This window comes from Apodemus sylvaticus, chromosome 3 (assembly GCF_947179515.1).
Source record: "Apodemus sylvaticus chromosome 3, mApoSyl1.1, whole genome shotgun sequence".
Taxonomy (NCBI): Eukaryota; Metazoa; Chordata; class Mammalia; order Rodentia; family Muridae; genus Apodemus; species Apodemus sylvaticus.
The window spans coordinates 171,282,761-171,297,425 of record NC_067474.1 but is presented as its reverse complement, the minus strand read 5'-3'; the positions used below and the strand labels follow the sequence as shown (position 1 = coordinate 171,297,425).

General features: G+C 52.5%; 1 protein-coding gene across 4 annotated transcripts; it reads right to left on the bottom strand.

The window, feature by feature from the left end:
* Window positions 1-14,528, bottom strand: Acap3 (ArfGAP with coiled-coil, ankyrin repeat and PH domains 3). 4 transcript variants are annotated; one of them, XM_052178388.1, is made up of 24 exons: window positions 14,343-14,528; window positions 10,459-10,516; window positions 9,935-10,054; window positions 9,684-9,737; window positions 8,543-8,601; window positions 7,873-8,056; window positions 7,459-7,503; window positions 7,276-7,371; window positions 7,099-7,173; window positions 6,432-6,443; window positions 5,676-5,788; window positions 5,536-5,587; window positions 5,230-5,330; window positions 5,046-5,157; window positions 4,601-4,809; window positions 4,442-4,511; window positions 4,234-4,328; window positions 3,955-4,157; window positions 3,612-3,719; window positions 2,522-2,620; window positions 2,215-2,435; window positions 1,929-2,038; window positions 1,729-1,839; window positions 1-1,631 (listed from the first exon to the last, which is right to left on the bottom strand). In XM_052178388.1, the coding sequence occupies exons 1-24, from the start codon at window positions 14,387-14,389 to the stop codon at window positions 1,484-1,486; spliced, it is 2,502 nt and encodes an 833-aa protein (XP_052034348.1). In that variant the 5' UTR covers window positions 14,390-14,528; the 3' UTR covers window positions 1-1,483. The 4 variants fall into 4 exon arrangements, with proteins under 4 accessions (XP_052034348.1, XP_052034349.1, XP_052034350.1 ...); XM_052178389.1 differs by lacking the exon at window positions 6,432-6,443; XM_052178390.1 differs by lacking the exon at window positions 7,459-7,503.
* Between the last annotated feature and the right edge of the window lie 137 nt (window positions 14,529-14,665).

The window sequence follows — 14,665 nt, the reverse complement described above, 5'->3', positions numbered from 1 at the left end:
TTGAGGATGTCAGGTGTCAGTTTTTCTCAAAGTATCAGGCCTCCATTAGCTTGCCTAGGTTTTATCCTTTTGGGAAGGGACAATGTTGGGAACTCTGCTTCAGGCTGCTCCCAGACAAACATTCAGCTAAGACAGAGTCAAGCAAGGCTTGATACGGCAATGAGCAGGCAGTGGGTGCAAGCGGCAGAGATTTATTAAGTGAGTGTGATCAGAGCAGGAAGGAGTGGGGTCCTGCCAGCCCAAAGGTGGCAGGGTAGGTGGTAGGCAGAGCTCAAGCAGGAGGAAGAAGCTGATTCTGCTCTTTAGGGCCACAGCCATCAAGCAAGGGAGTCAGAGGCCCTGATCCAGTGCCTACATTACTGTCCATGGATGCTCCCAGGGCAGAGTTTGCATAGTGACCAGCTGAGTGCCCTTGACCTAACCAAGGACCCCATAGTATGCAGAGGGGCCCAGCCTCTATCCTGGGACTCCTCCAGAAAAAGCGAAATTGAAGGCATTGGTTGGACCCCCACACAAGGGACCACTGGACCTATCAGAGGCCCAGCCCAAGGAGTGAAGCTTGGGGGCAGGGCAAGGGGAAAATCTATGTGGGCCTCCCCAGCAGCAGGCAGAGCTGGGATCAGGATGGTCCTTGAGCGTCCATAGAAAAAAGACGCAGACAAAGTCAGAATGAGGTTGTTGTAGAAAATCCTCTCAGTAACAAAGAACGTTGGGCACAGGGTGGAAAGTACCAGTTGCTTTAGGCATGGGCTCTGGCCCAGGTAAACCAGACAGTGCCTCTGGAGGAGGCAGGGATGGACTTGAGCCCTCAGGCACAAGGACCCAAGTAGCCAGCCTTGTGGCTTCAGGACGCCTGCGTCCAGGCTGGGTGGAAGACCTGGGCCAAAGCTCCACCTCCCAGCACCATCAAAGCCCAACCCAGATGCTGGGGTCCCTGGGTGCGCTGCCACTCCTGCCAGGGAAGGTGCTGGTGGCCAGCCACCAGCCCTAGGCTGGAGGAAGGGCTCTGGGAGTATGTAGGAAGGACCTAGCTAGCAGGCCAGGGTTTGGGGACAGTAAACATAGGGGCACAAGTTGAAATAGGCCCTGAGGGCAGCGGGGCACAGGGTGACATGGACCTTAAGAGTGGTTTGTGCCATGAACAGCCCAGGCCCCTGAAGGAAGGACCACCTGAAGACAGGTTCCCCTGGGTGAAATAAGGGGCACCAGATGATGCAGCACCCACAAATGTGGGGCTTCAAAAGATGTAGTGCTTGGGTTCCTGTCCTCTGGCTGAACATCAGAGCATCCAGAAGGAGGGAAAAGCAAGAGAGTGAGGACTCCAGGAACACCAGGGTACTGGGCTGTTGGGATGGGCCCATAGTTGTCACAGGCGGGGCTGTGGCTAGATGAGGGGCTAGGGTCTTCAGGGACATGCAAGGTTTCTGGGCCGGGTAGGCTGGGGTCAGGATAGGGATCCCTCAGCTGCCCGGCCTGCCAGGTCCTAGCTTTCCTCCAGGTGGAGGCCAATGAACTCCTGGATGCATCTGCGGTACTGCAGCTCTGTAGGACTGCTGCCTGGCAAGGGGCCTGGCTGACCAGGGGGTGCCTCAGCTTCTCTCATCTCCTCAGCCATACGGGCCAGGCGAAGCCTGGGGATGGGGGTGGGGAAGAGTGTAAGGTGATTCTGTCCCCACATAGTCCGTCTCTTTTCAAGTGACTATGCACCCAGGACCCTGCCAGACTCACAATGTGACAATGTCAGCATTAGCTGCTTGAACTGCGATGGTCAATGGGTCCTGCTGCTCCTGGTCCAGGGCATGCTGGTCAGCCCCCCGCTTCAGGAATAGACAGACCTGGCTGGGGTGGGATGGGGTGGGGTAGAGGAGCTTATTGGAATGGGTTGAAGGTGAGGGGACAGTAGCACAAGAGAGGCCCAAAGAACTCACCCAGTACGGCCCAAGAGTGTAGCGTGGTGCAAGGGAGCCCGGCCAAGGCTGTCTCTTTGGTTCACATCAGCTCCATTTTGCAGAAGGAACTCACAGACAATCAAGGAACCCTGGAGATCCAGGGAAATCAGACTGAACTAGAAGAGGACACTGGTAGGGCCTATTCACTCTGACCTCCTGCCATGAGCACCCCCAAACAGGAACAATCCTGATCTCTATCTAGAACAATAAAATATACATGTAGGTATGCAGTCTTGTTCTTCACACAAGCCCTGCCTGTGCTCACCCCTAGCACAGCCTGCACCAGTGGGGTCTTGCCCTCATCTGCTGCATCAGCCCAGTTGACTTCAGCTCCATGGGCCAGTGCTGCAGCCAGTGCTGGGAGATCACGAGTACGTGCTGCTTGATGTGCCAGTAGCCCAGGATGCAGCTCACGTACATCCGCCAAACTCCAGGCCTCAGCTTCTCCATCTACCTCACTGCTGGACTCCTCGGACTCAGCACCCTCTGTGGGAGGGTAAAGGATAGGGAACTGAAACCCTCAAGGGCGTTGGAATGGTGGGCTATATGGAGGCAGAGAGGCACACACCCACCTTCCTCGGTGACACTGTCCACCACAGAACCTGGGCCGAAGGCAAGAACATCTGAACTGCCATCAGAACTACCTCCTAGACCACTGTCACTGCTTAGACCTGTAGGACCACAAGAAAGGGAATCCTTAGCGTTGGAGGGTCCCAGAACACTGGAGAAAAAGCTGAAGCCCCAATCGCCCTTCACTGGATTCTCCCCTTCAGGGGCAGGACTAGCCCTTACTAGGAAATACCTGCCTAGGCTGAAAGGAAAATAGAGAAAACCAAGCAATAACTCAGAGGTGCAGCAGAAGCCCACCCTGCCCAGTGTGCCATGTCCCAGCCCTCTGGGTTTTAAAGCCAGGTCTTCACCCAGGCTGCAGGAGAAGCTGTAGGGCCTGACTTAGGGTTGGTACTACAGCACCCTCTGCTGTCAATCCCATTAGTTACATTAGCACATGCAATTGCTCCTTACAAACACACACACCTGTGTGCACACAAGCCACACTTCACACTTTTTTTTTCCCGGAGAAATTAGCTTACAAATGTACCCAGCATGGTCTCAAATTCACTATTTAGCACAGGACAGCTTCGAATCTATTACAATCCTGCTGTCTCAGCCTCTGAGTGTTGAGTTATAGGTGTAACCCATCATGCCTGGCTTACACACATTGTGTGCTCAACCCCAAATTGGTGATCAAGTTAACTCTACCCCAATGATTCTCAACATTCCTAATGCTGAGGCCCTTAAATACAGTTCCTCATGTTGTGGTGACTGACCTCTCCCACCTATAAAATTATTTCATTGCTATTTTATAACTGTAATTTTGCTACTGTTACAAATCATGATGTAAATATCTGATACTCGGGATATCTCATGTGTGATCCCAAAGGAGTCCAAGACCCACAAAGTGAGAACTTCTGCTTTTTCCCTTTGGATGCTTTTCCAGTCTTGAACCTCTGTGGCATCACCACCCTGTCCCCATCTCTTCAAGTTCTTAAGGAAGTGTCATCCACATTTGTACAGGGGAGCCCAACTGTTCCTCTCATGTTACTTTGGCCCTTGGTGGCAGGGGACACAGAGCATGGGAAGGGACTCTCTCTGAGCACTCACTGCGTGGACCAGCCCCAGCAGCCCCTGCATCAAAATAGGAGAAGAGGGAGTCCAGCTCATCGGGGCAGAAGAGGGAGTCTCGGCGGAACTTGCGCTCCATAGTACCAGCTGCAAGGGATAGGGCACATGTTCAGCCGGTGACTGAGGTTTGGGACTGGGGAATACCTCAAGTCATGCTGAGTTAGGCAGAGCTCCAAGGCGCCCCTGTGAAGCCCTGCCTCCAGCCTACCCAACCCCACCATAACACTAAAGGGTTGGTGGCTCTTTCCAGGGCTGCATTGAGCCTGTCCCCAAACCTGCCCAGGTACATGAGTTCAGGTGCAGCTGCTGGCAGCCCTCCCACCTGAGGACAAAGCAGCGACGGAGGGCAGGATGGGCTCAAGCCGGACCTTGCGGCGGGTAGTGGGGGCGTGGGGGGAGCTGTGAGGGCGCTGGCACTTCTGTGCCCTCCAGCGTCTTGGGGGTTCCCGGGCTGGTGCAGAAGTCAGCTTCCGTAGAAACTTCTTTTCAACGTATTTGTCCTTGATCCATGCCTCTTTGTCCTGCCTGGACCAGAGGTGAACATGAGATTGCATCCACAGGCTGGGACTCCCATGGCCAAGCTGGCTGTCCTCAACCTCACCTGGAACTACTGGCTGTGGGTTTTCTAATGCCTGGGCCTTCACACTGGGCCTCATAGATCTGGTTCATGGTGCTATTTCCAAGCTCACACATCAGCTGTATATGGGGGCACAGTGTATATGGATGTTAGTCTAAGTTCAAAGACCTAAATCCCACCCTTGACTCCTTGGGGCTCCAGTGAGCTTCATCTTCATGAGCCTTTCACACACCTTTAGCAGTTCTGGCTCCCAGGAATCCAGTGTCAGGGATCGTACCTTAGAGCAGTGGACACCCAAGCTCCTAGTCAGAAAGAGGAGAGAAATGGACCTGAGTGTGGCTTGATCCAGAACCTCAGCCAGCCCTGTCTAGCCACAGTCAAGGAGGACTACCTGTGGATGCCTGAGCACTCGATACAGAGCAGCACACCCAAGTTGATGCTGGCCCAGCGGGGATCTGGCTGGCCACAGTCTCCACACTGGCTGTTGCCAGCCACGCTCTGCACACGCTGCAGCACGCTCTCGCCCTTGACTCCACGCTCCCGAGAGTCCGTGGTGGAATCAATGCTACTTGTTGATGGCGATGCTGTACGGTCCAGTCTCTGGTGGATGGTGTGAAGAGCCACTCAGCCCTTCAGGAGATCTCAACTCCCCAGAAGATCCCCAGTTAGAAGGGTCAGCATAGGCTAAGGCCCCTCAAACACAAATCTGCATGCATGTATACATGCAAACACTGCACATACACACATGCACAAACTGCCTGCACAAGCATGAATGTAGCCTATAGGAGCTGTTTCTGAGGTACATATACACATGTGGAAGCAGAGAAGCAGTGCACCTCACTGTAGCAGCTATCTGGACTTTCCCGGTAGGCAGAGGCAATGCTAGCCTGCACAGCTTGAACCCAAGCCTGTCGCAGCTTCTCGGAGTCAGCCTGCAGCATACAGCTCCTGTAGGGAGGAGCTGGTCAGCCTGGGTAAGCAGGGCTTTCCCCAACCCTTCCTGGGGCTGGGCCTCCTCACTTGGTAGGTGACACAACTTCAAAGCAGAACCTCCGTTCAATGTCCTCACATGGCTTCACAGAGCATAGGCGTAGGTCATCTACCACCACAGTCAGTACATCCTGTGGGCAGCATAAGCTTAGCACTCTCATACCGATTTTCTCCTTTATCTTAGACTCAAGCAATGTGTCTCTAACTCCTTGCCCCCCTGACCTTTTGGACTCAGTGCCTGTCTGTGTCCTCAGCCCTGTGCCAATATCCACTAAGCAGCTTGGCCCATAGTCTAGATGGGGGTCTGTCCAAAAGTGACCCTGTGCCCCAGAATACCTTGAGTTTCTTCTGGTAGACTAACTGGCTGTTTTGAATGGAGAACCACCGTCTGAGTGAGGAACATGGGAGACAGGAGGTCAGGCAGAGCTGGCTCCCCATCCATTCTGCCCTCAGCCCTGTCTGAGGAAGGCCCTTACCGGTTCCATGTCTTGAAGGCATTGCTGGCTCTCTTAAAGAGATAGCCCTCCATTACCACACCACTTGGTGCATCCACATCAAATTCCACCTTTGGTTCATCATAGGAAAAGTCCTAAGGAAGAGAGAGCTGGCCCTTGGAGAGCACCCATTCTTGAAGGACCCCATCCCCTCCCAGACTCACCCCAAACAAAAGCTAAGGTGAGGACTGTGCTCAGGGGAACCTCTGCCCACCACAACAATTTCCTGACCAAGCAAGGCCCTTTGTCCAAAGACACTATGGGCAGATCCCTTGTGTTCACAGCTGGTCCTGAGTACTCCATCCCCCACTACTAAGCTTGTAGGAACAAGCAGGCTATGATCAGGAAGGAAGCTGCACTCCCTGCCCCCAACCCGCCATTCTAAGTGTTGCATGCATTTTGCCAGCTGGACCTTCTCCAGCTGTCTGACAGAGCTCCATTCAGAAGCCAGAGAGCCTTGGGTGTCCTGTGTGTCCTGTTGTCTGACAGGCCAGGCCAGTAGAAGGAAGACCTTATCACCTGCTCTCAGCAGGGGAAGAATGACACAGCTGCCACCATTCCTGAAGGGGGGACTGGCTAGATTCATCTTGCTGATGCTGATGTAGGAGCTGGCCTACAGGTCCCTCCCAAAATGTAGCAGGAACACTGAGGTAGGGAGGTGTCCTCGGTGCTGAAACAACCCCAGAAGTGGGGGCCTGGATAGCCCCATGTGTATAACCCAGCGTTCAGCTCTCTTACCTGCAGGAGTGTCTGAGACCCAAGCAAGCAGGAGGGAAAAGAGAAAGAGAGAACCAGTGAATGATGACCCTGGTCCCAAACACTGCTAGGTTCTTTTATCCCACTGTAGCCAATCTCTGCTCTCGGGGAGAGGGTAGTTCCAATGCCTAGCAGTTGAGCAAAGGCCCCAGAAAAAGCCAGATAACTAGTCTCAACCTGTGGGTTGTGACCTCTTTGGGAGTCACATATCAGATATCTTGCATATCAGATATCTATATTGTAATTTACATTTAAACTACAATTCTTAACAAAATTACTATGAAGCAACGAAATGATGCTTCATAGTAATGCTTTGGTTGGGGGTTTGCCACAACATGAGGAACCGTATTAAAGGATTACAGCATTAGGAACCACTAGCTAAGAACCACTGCTCTAAGGAGTGAGGTTCCAGGTTCCAGCTCCAGCCCTTCCATATATCAGGCTCACTATATTGATGCCCTTAAAGATGGGGCCCTTCCCTCTGCTGCAGTAGACCAGATTCAGCTAGCAGTTGTTGTAAGGCCTAATAGGTAGCAAGTGGACGGTTTTGGGAATAAGGGCAGAGTTTGTGGACATGTCTCCTGGTACCTCAGATCAGAGGTGTGGAGTAATGGACTTTAATGACATTCTCCCATAGTTAGGGCCTCACCCGTTGCTGGATGGCAGCGTGCTTGCGCTCCATCTCTCGCTTTTCCACTGCAGAGTCGATCACAAGCTGGTCCAACTGTGGGGAGAGCATCACAGGGAGGCAGTAGACCCCTTCCCAAGACCTTAACCAGGAGCCCCCACTGAAGGCTCAGTCATTGAGCCACTCCTGTAGGCTCACCTCAGCTGCCAGCTTCTTCATGTAGGGGTCCAGCTGATGTAGAAGGCTATATCCCTGCTGGAAGAAGCTGTACTGGGCATGCATGAAGGACAGCATCTGCAGGTGAGAGTAGAGCCCAAATAAGGCCCAGTTCAAACAACTGCTCAAACAACGCCCATGGGTATCTTCAATGCAAGCACTCACAGAATCTAAGATCTCAAACTTCTTCTTGGCCTGGAGGACATTGATCTGCCAGAGGAAGAGCAGACAGATCAGGTGTCAGGGCCCAGAAGCCCATAACCCATACATTTTCAGAACCTACTTGGACCGCTTATAGTTCCAAAACCCCAGGTAGTTTTTAGGTCTCTGCATGGTTATCATAGGAAAAGTCCTAAGAAAGATGGAGCTGGGATGATTGAATTCATAGCCTTTCCTCTTGTCTGAAAATGAGGTCTCATCTGGATGAAACCAAGAATTCTTGTCCTTGCTCATATCCCTAGAGGCCTCCTGTATAAGATCAAAGCCTCTGCCCCCTACTGATTACCCTACCTCCAGGCTTTGCTGGGTGTCATCCCTGCCCATTAGAGAAGTCACATCTCTACTGTCCCCACAGCTAACCTGGAGCACATAGTCCAGTGCCAGGTGGCGAAAGCACTTCCGGGTGAGAGTGAGGGCACCTGTGGCCTCCTCTACTTCATGGGGTCGGTGCCTTGGGGCTTGGGCATTCCTCACCAAGGACAACTCCATGTCCTCTCGCACTTTGTCAAACTGCTTCTTTGTCTCTTTGAACTTCCGCACATCCCTGGGTGCCAGCCAATGTAGATGCCAAGAATCAGAGATCAGAAATGGAGTGCATAGTATGTTTAGATATTCTGGGCTCTCTCTCTTTCTCTCTAACCATATATCCCCCAATGGCTCCTGAGCAAGGTCTTTTTCCTTATCTCCTCCAGGACTCTACCGAAATTTTCTTCCCTCTTCCCTGCTCTGGGGCTCCTCAACCTCTTCATCAACCCGTCTAGTCTAAACTTCAGTTCATGTGCCAAATGTCAGCCTGCATCTCCTCTAGTGTATGGGGATAAACTACAACTTCACCCTGACCTGTCTATCCCATCTCCCTGTCTTTGCCCCTGTTGCTTGAACCTTCTGTCAGAGCGCAAAGACCCCTCACAGCTTGAATTCTTGGCCAAGGACCTGATGCCCTTCTTACCCTGAAGATGGAAAATGGAATTCAACTTTCACCATGGCACTTGGCTACGGGGCTGGGGGACTTCTGGTTCTGGTCACTTACTCTTTGACAAAGTTGTGGAGCTGCTGCCGCACCGATCTCTGAGCCTGGTCAAACAGGATCTGAGATAGAGGCAGGGTGGAGGTTATTAGGGTCACTACCAACAGGACCCCAAAGACAAAGTCCCATCACCTACCAGGTGAGAATTGGGATCCCTGCCCATCTCTTCCTGGGCCCCAGTTCTCTACAGAGAACACTAGGTAGAGCCTGCCATGTACCAGGGTAGCCTCTTGGGGGGCAGAGACAACAGCCGTAGCCACTTGCTCATCTTCCCATCTGGCTCTTAGCCAGTCTGGAGATCAATGTGATGGCAGGCAGGCTTCTAAACTCCACCTTCGATATCTGCATGGGTGGCACATATGGGCTGCCTCAAGGCTGATTACCAGCAACAAGATGAACTCAGAGCAGAGAGTTCCCATAGGGCCTAGCTCGGGGATGGTAGTAGCTGATTGGAACCCCTGATGAACTAACATGGTTTCCTATCACCCTCCCCCATACATACTCCTGACCCACAGTGACACATGGAGGAGTGCTGAGCCAGGTCAGGGGCAGGTAGACAGACTGGCAGCTGTCAGGATGAACCATTCCAAGCTGTTTTATTTCTGTGATTCCTGGCCTTGGGGATAAACTACAACTAGTTCCCAGGTCATGGGAACCAGTGCACCTCTACTGCACTGAGTCTTGGCATGTTCTATGTGTCTACTCACATCAATGCTGGGGCCTTATGAGGCTACCACACCCTGCCTGGATGGCAGTGAGGCTGTCATCCAGAAATAAGTTGTCCTGGGATGGAAATCTCTGCTCAACTTGGGGTAAAGAAGATTATTCCAAGGCTTCCACACCCTAAGACATTGCTGCCTTCAGGTCAGAGATGTGTGCTGCCTCTTCTGCCTTAGGATATAGTCTGGCCACAGCTGGGGACATGGCAACCCCCCTCCCAAAACATCCCTCGCACTGATTTATAGACTTGGGGTTGCTACTGTTTCTATAGATTGAAGGAGTAGAACATGGCCTTTCTCGTCCATGGCCATCAGTTCAGCTACCTAAGAACCAGTCAGCTTTGCTCTTGTCTAGGCAGGGCCTTTAAGATACATGGCATATTTTCAGATAAAAGTGGATACCCCACATGCCCCATGGGGCTTACTGTGTGATAGTTGACCATCTCCTGAAGACTGTCTCCAAACCTCTGCAGACATTCCTGAAGAAAAGTAAGGGGAAGATGACACTGGGATGGCCATGCAGGTAGTGTCTCCTTCAAGTCCCTGAAGACGCCTCTCTGCCCACAGGTTAGGGTTAGATGTACTGAAGCAGAGTGCAGACCACCCAATGTTCACAATCTAGACACCCTTTAGGGGGCTTTCTCCCTTCCCCCACCACACCATACTGGTGCCTCACCGAAATGACGGTGTCACCCTGGCACTGCTGAGACAGGTCTCGGACGCCGCTCACAAAGAGCCTGTTGGTGGTGACATAGGCTTTGCCAGCTTCGATCATGCCACTGCACAGTTTGACCAGCTACAGAGTGGGAAAGAGTAGACAAAATGAGGGCCTGACAGTTTCTCCAAGCTTGTCACTCAAATCTGCCACAAGGTCGGGCCAGAGAGGATACACTTTCAACCGGAGGCAGCCAGAATTTAACTCAGGCCCATTAACGTCCAGACATAGTTGCCCCTTCTTCAATTCAGGGCTAAGGACAGACTATAGCATCTACATGGTATACAGAGGATCATCTAGAAGGAGAGGTTGGTGCTCCCCTACCCCTGTCACACCAGGCACAGCAAACACAGCTGCTATTTCCCAACCAATAGGCATCTCGGACACAGGCAGATATGCCTGGAGTCATCCCATAGTTCCAGGCTGGGCTTGGAGTGTGCAGAGTAACGTTAGGCCCTCTATGTACCACCAGGTCTGTCTCTTACCTTGTCCAGTTTAGCCTCGATCTCAACCACATCTGTTTCTACCTCATCGATAGTTGCCCTACAACAAGAATTGGGTGGTTAGATCAACTGGAGTCTCATTTCCTGTTGCATCTCCCCAGGGGTTTTGTTGTCAGAAGGAGGCTCCAGGAAACTGAGGCTGAGAGCAGTAAACACCCTCCCTGCCTGATGGACATAACTGAGACCCAGGTCCAACACTTTGGAGCTACCCAGAGCCCATCAAGCAGGCTGAAGCCACCCAGTCTTGCCACATGGGATATCACACGATCTCTCTCTCTCTTTCTTACACACACACACACACACACACACATACACACATACACACACTACAGTGTAGCTATGCCCTGTGAACCAAGGTTAAACAAGTCCTTATTTCCTAGTTGGGCGGTGGTGGCACACGTCTGTAATCCCAGCACTCTGGGAGGCAGAGGCAGGCGGATTTCTGAGTTTGAGGCCAGTCTGGTCTACAGAGTGAGTTCCAGGACAGCCAGCGCTACACAGAAAAACCCTGTCTCAAAAAAAAAAAAAAAAAAAAAAAGTCCTTATTTCCTAAGCATAATAATGCCAAAGTCTCATGATGGTGTTGGTGCCCATGACAGTCCTCTCTGGGGCTCAAAGTTGAGCTGCAATCCCATCTGGACAGCCCCTCCTCACTGGCAGCTAGATGACCCTAAAGCAGTTGGTTATGAACCATCATTGAGGGACAATGCTTCAAAACTCCATCTCCCTCAACCTCAAGACTCCATATAGCTCAGTCCAGCCAGAAGAAGAGATGGGTCAGGTCTTTTTAGAGCTCATTCTCACAAATTTAGCCTGATAAAGATGACCTGGGGAGGGAGGAGTTAATGATGACGTCACCAAGAGAAGCCTGGGAGAATCCCCGGAAGCCAAAGGCAGATGGATCAGGCACGTGACTGCACCCCCCTCCCAACTCCAACTTGGGAACAGGAAATAAGGAAATAAGGGCAGACTCCCAGCAGTTTCCCCACCTCATACAATCAGCTCATCTGATGAGCTAGGCCCATCTGGCCTACATGGGAAGAGATACCTTGGGAACATAATAGGCCAAAGGTTTAGATAGACCTCTAGGAACAAGTCTTACACTGGCTGGGGGTTGGGTGTCAGAGGGGAAGCCAACTAGTTCTAGCAGCTCCTCACCCCTTTCTGTCCTACTCTTTAGAAAGGAGAGGGACCTGTTCTAGAGTTTCTCCTGGCTTGAGAAGCATAGGGGAGTTTCATTTAGGACCTGAGGCTGAAATGGCCAGGCTGCCCTAGCCACGAACCCTCAAAGGTCCTGGCCATCAACCTCATCCCTTCCTAAGGGCTTAGGCACCATGAATCCTAAAGCAGAGAAGGGATGGGAATAGAGCTGCAGCATCTGATTGAACCATTGGCAGCCATGCTTTCGAAGGATGCTTCACAACCTGTCTGGCTTGGGAAAAAAATGCCCTTTATCTAAGCCTAACAAAAGCCACCACAGGAGGCTCTGTTCCGGGATTCTGGCCACTATGAGAGCCAGAAGTTCCAGAACACAGATGTAACTATCTGCCTAGGAGAGATGGATTCAGGGCTTCCCTAAGCAGGCCTGACAGCCCAGACAGCTGCATGGAGAGATGCAGCTGGCCAGGGAGCCAGAAACCGGGAGGGGCTGCAGCAGGAGCTCACACTTGTATTCACAGGGGCGGGGAACATAGTAGGCCCTTAGTAAAAGCTCAAGGGGGCCAGCATGCTGTCTAGGAGTCTCTCAGCACTCCCTTCCTCAGTCAAGGACCTGAGGCATTGCCTCCTGCCCTATGCCTAATTTTGCCAGCTAGGGACTTCCTCAGCAGCTTGGAGGTTGGGGAGGAGCCCCCTCACCAAAGCCATGACTCAGCGCTTGAAGCCCCACCCAGGGAAGGGCTTGCAGCCAAGGCTGGGCCAGCTTCTCTTCCGGGGCTCCCCTGCACCCCCACCCACAGCTTCAGGGACTATGAGACATTCCCAAGGCTGTCACAAGCCCTTATTCTAGGCCAAGAGTCCCAAAGCAAAACTACCACCCAAAACTACCACTACTTCCACATCCTTCAGACAGCCTCAACCTGCCCCACCTAAAGGTTCTTGGCCAGAAAGATCAAGTTATAACTTCAGTAACACCTTAAAGTACACAAGGTACTCTTTAAACCCACACAAATCCACTGAGCCAGGTTCTATAATCCCAAGACCAATGTCTAGAGAGTCATCCTTAGCCCCCAACCCCAGCATTCCCCTCCCCCACCAAAAGAAATAATGTTAAGCCTAAGCACACCTACTGCAGCCCCACAAGTCCAACTGGCTGGCTGTGGCAAAGAAGGCCTAGAGGTGAATGGATTTCTGCTTAGGCCCAAACTCCTATACAGGGCAGGGTGGAGCCAGGGCTTTACAGAAAGGGGTCAGGGTGCTTTAACTGGGGCCCAGTTCCATGCTCAGAGTCCTTGCCTATGATTCCTATCAAGTCTGGATGCAGAATTGTGGGTTATCAGAGGCTCTTAGACCACTCCTCTCAATAGAAAACAGGAAAGCATAGTTGACTGCCTCAAGCCCCCTGCCTATAGTCAGTGGACATGCTTGGCAAACTCTAAACGCTCCAAGGTGTTTCTTGCTGACTCTCTTGTAAGGTGGTTTTGCAAAGAGCTGGACTGCTGAGGTAGGCCCTCAGAAATCCAGCATTCATGTACATATGTGGTCAAGCTCACATGTGCAAAGGCATGACACCTGCTCATACATAAGCAGGCATACATGTATTAGCACAGGGCATACGGAGATGTGTTCCAGGGACACAGTGCATGCTAAAACACACACCTACATACACTAACATGTGTCTAGTAGCATGGCAAACATGGCTCATGAATCCACAGAGGTGTAACACATGTACTCACGTGCCCATCCACACTAGGCTATGTGCATGCCTCAAGCACACCAACCCTGTGTCACAGCTCACCCACACATTCATGTGCACTGTCTGGCACCTATTCAAAGGAGGAGCAGAGTGGCAGAATGTGCTCCCCTGTGTATATGTACATACAGAGGTAGGGAACCTCATGAAGGTCCACAATTTCAAATGACACACAGGAGGTACTCGTTTACTGTCTGAGAAATGTCAACCAATGAAACAGATGTATATCTGTGTGGCCATGTGGTTCACACAGATGTGCATGACTGTATTCCAGGAACAATAAAAGAAACAAATCCATAGGTGAATAAGGCCCATACCCTGCCACCTGTATTCCAGGAACAATAAAAGAAACAAACCCATAGGTGAATAAGGCCCATACCCTGCCACCTAAACATGACTTCCTCATCCCTACAGCCTCTACCCCTCCAGACTCCTGGGTCACTCATACATCCGTTAACTCTCACCAAGGTGTCCATCTCAGGCCTCGATGTGGCCAGCTGGTTGCACCCATACAGTGCTCTGGACATACGGATCAAGATAGAGACCAAGCAGGGTGCCAGACAATCCTAGCCAGGACTGGATTACAGGGCCAAGGAGGAGCTCAGTACTTGTGGAACACTAAAGCATACACACAAAGAAGGGTGGACAGTTCTAGAGGTGGCACTGAACGCTAATGCCCAGTGACACACAGCTGCCAAAGGCAGTCTGAACACTCACCCCCTCGCGTGAGGTGATCAGTACAGGGGCGTCTTTTGTTCCGGTCCCCCGAGGCCGGAGGCGGAGCTGCGCAGCTAGGGTACCGCGACTCCGGCTCCAGCCGGTTTGTTCGTGCCAGGTCTTCTGCTCCATCCAGGTGGACTTGGAGCGGTCACCATGCTGGACACCCCTTGCCCGCCTACGGCACAAAGGCGGCTCCCCATCCCCACCCGCGCCCTACCCCAGGCCCGTAGCACACCTGAAGCGCGGCGAGTCCTTGATGCATTCCTCGAACTCTACCGTCATGGCTGCGATGAGCTGTGCTCACTGTACCGAGGACCAAGGCGCGTCGAGCGGCATCCCCGGCCGGTAGACCGTCCGTCGCGCCCGCGCTGCGCTGCGCTCAGCGCCCGCCCGCCTGCCCGCCTCGGTAAGAGGCCGGCGCGCCGCGGCCCCGCCCCGCCTGTCACCGCTGGGGAGCGTCGCCAAAGTCAGCCTCCGCCTGCACCACCCACTGTCACCTCCGGGGGCGGGGGGTGGGGGGAGGGAAACGTCGCTAAAAAAGCCGCTGCACTCCTTTGC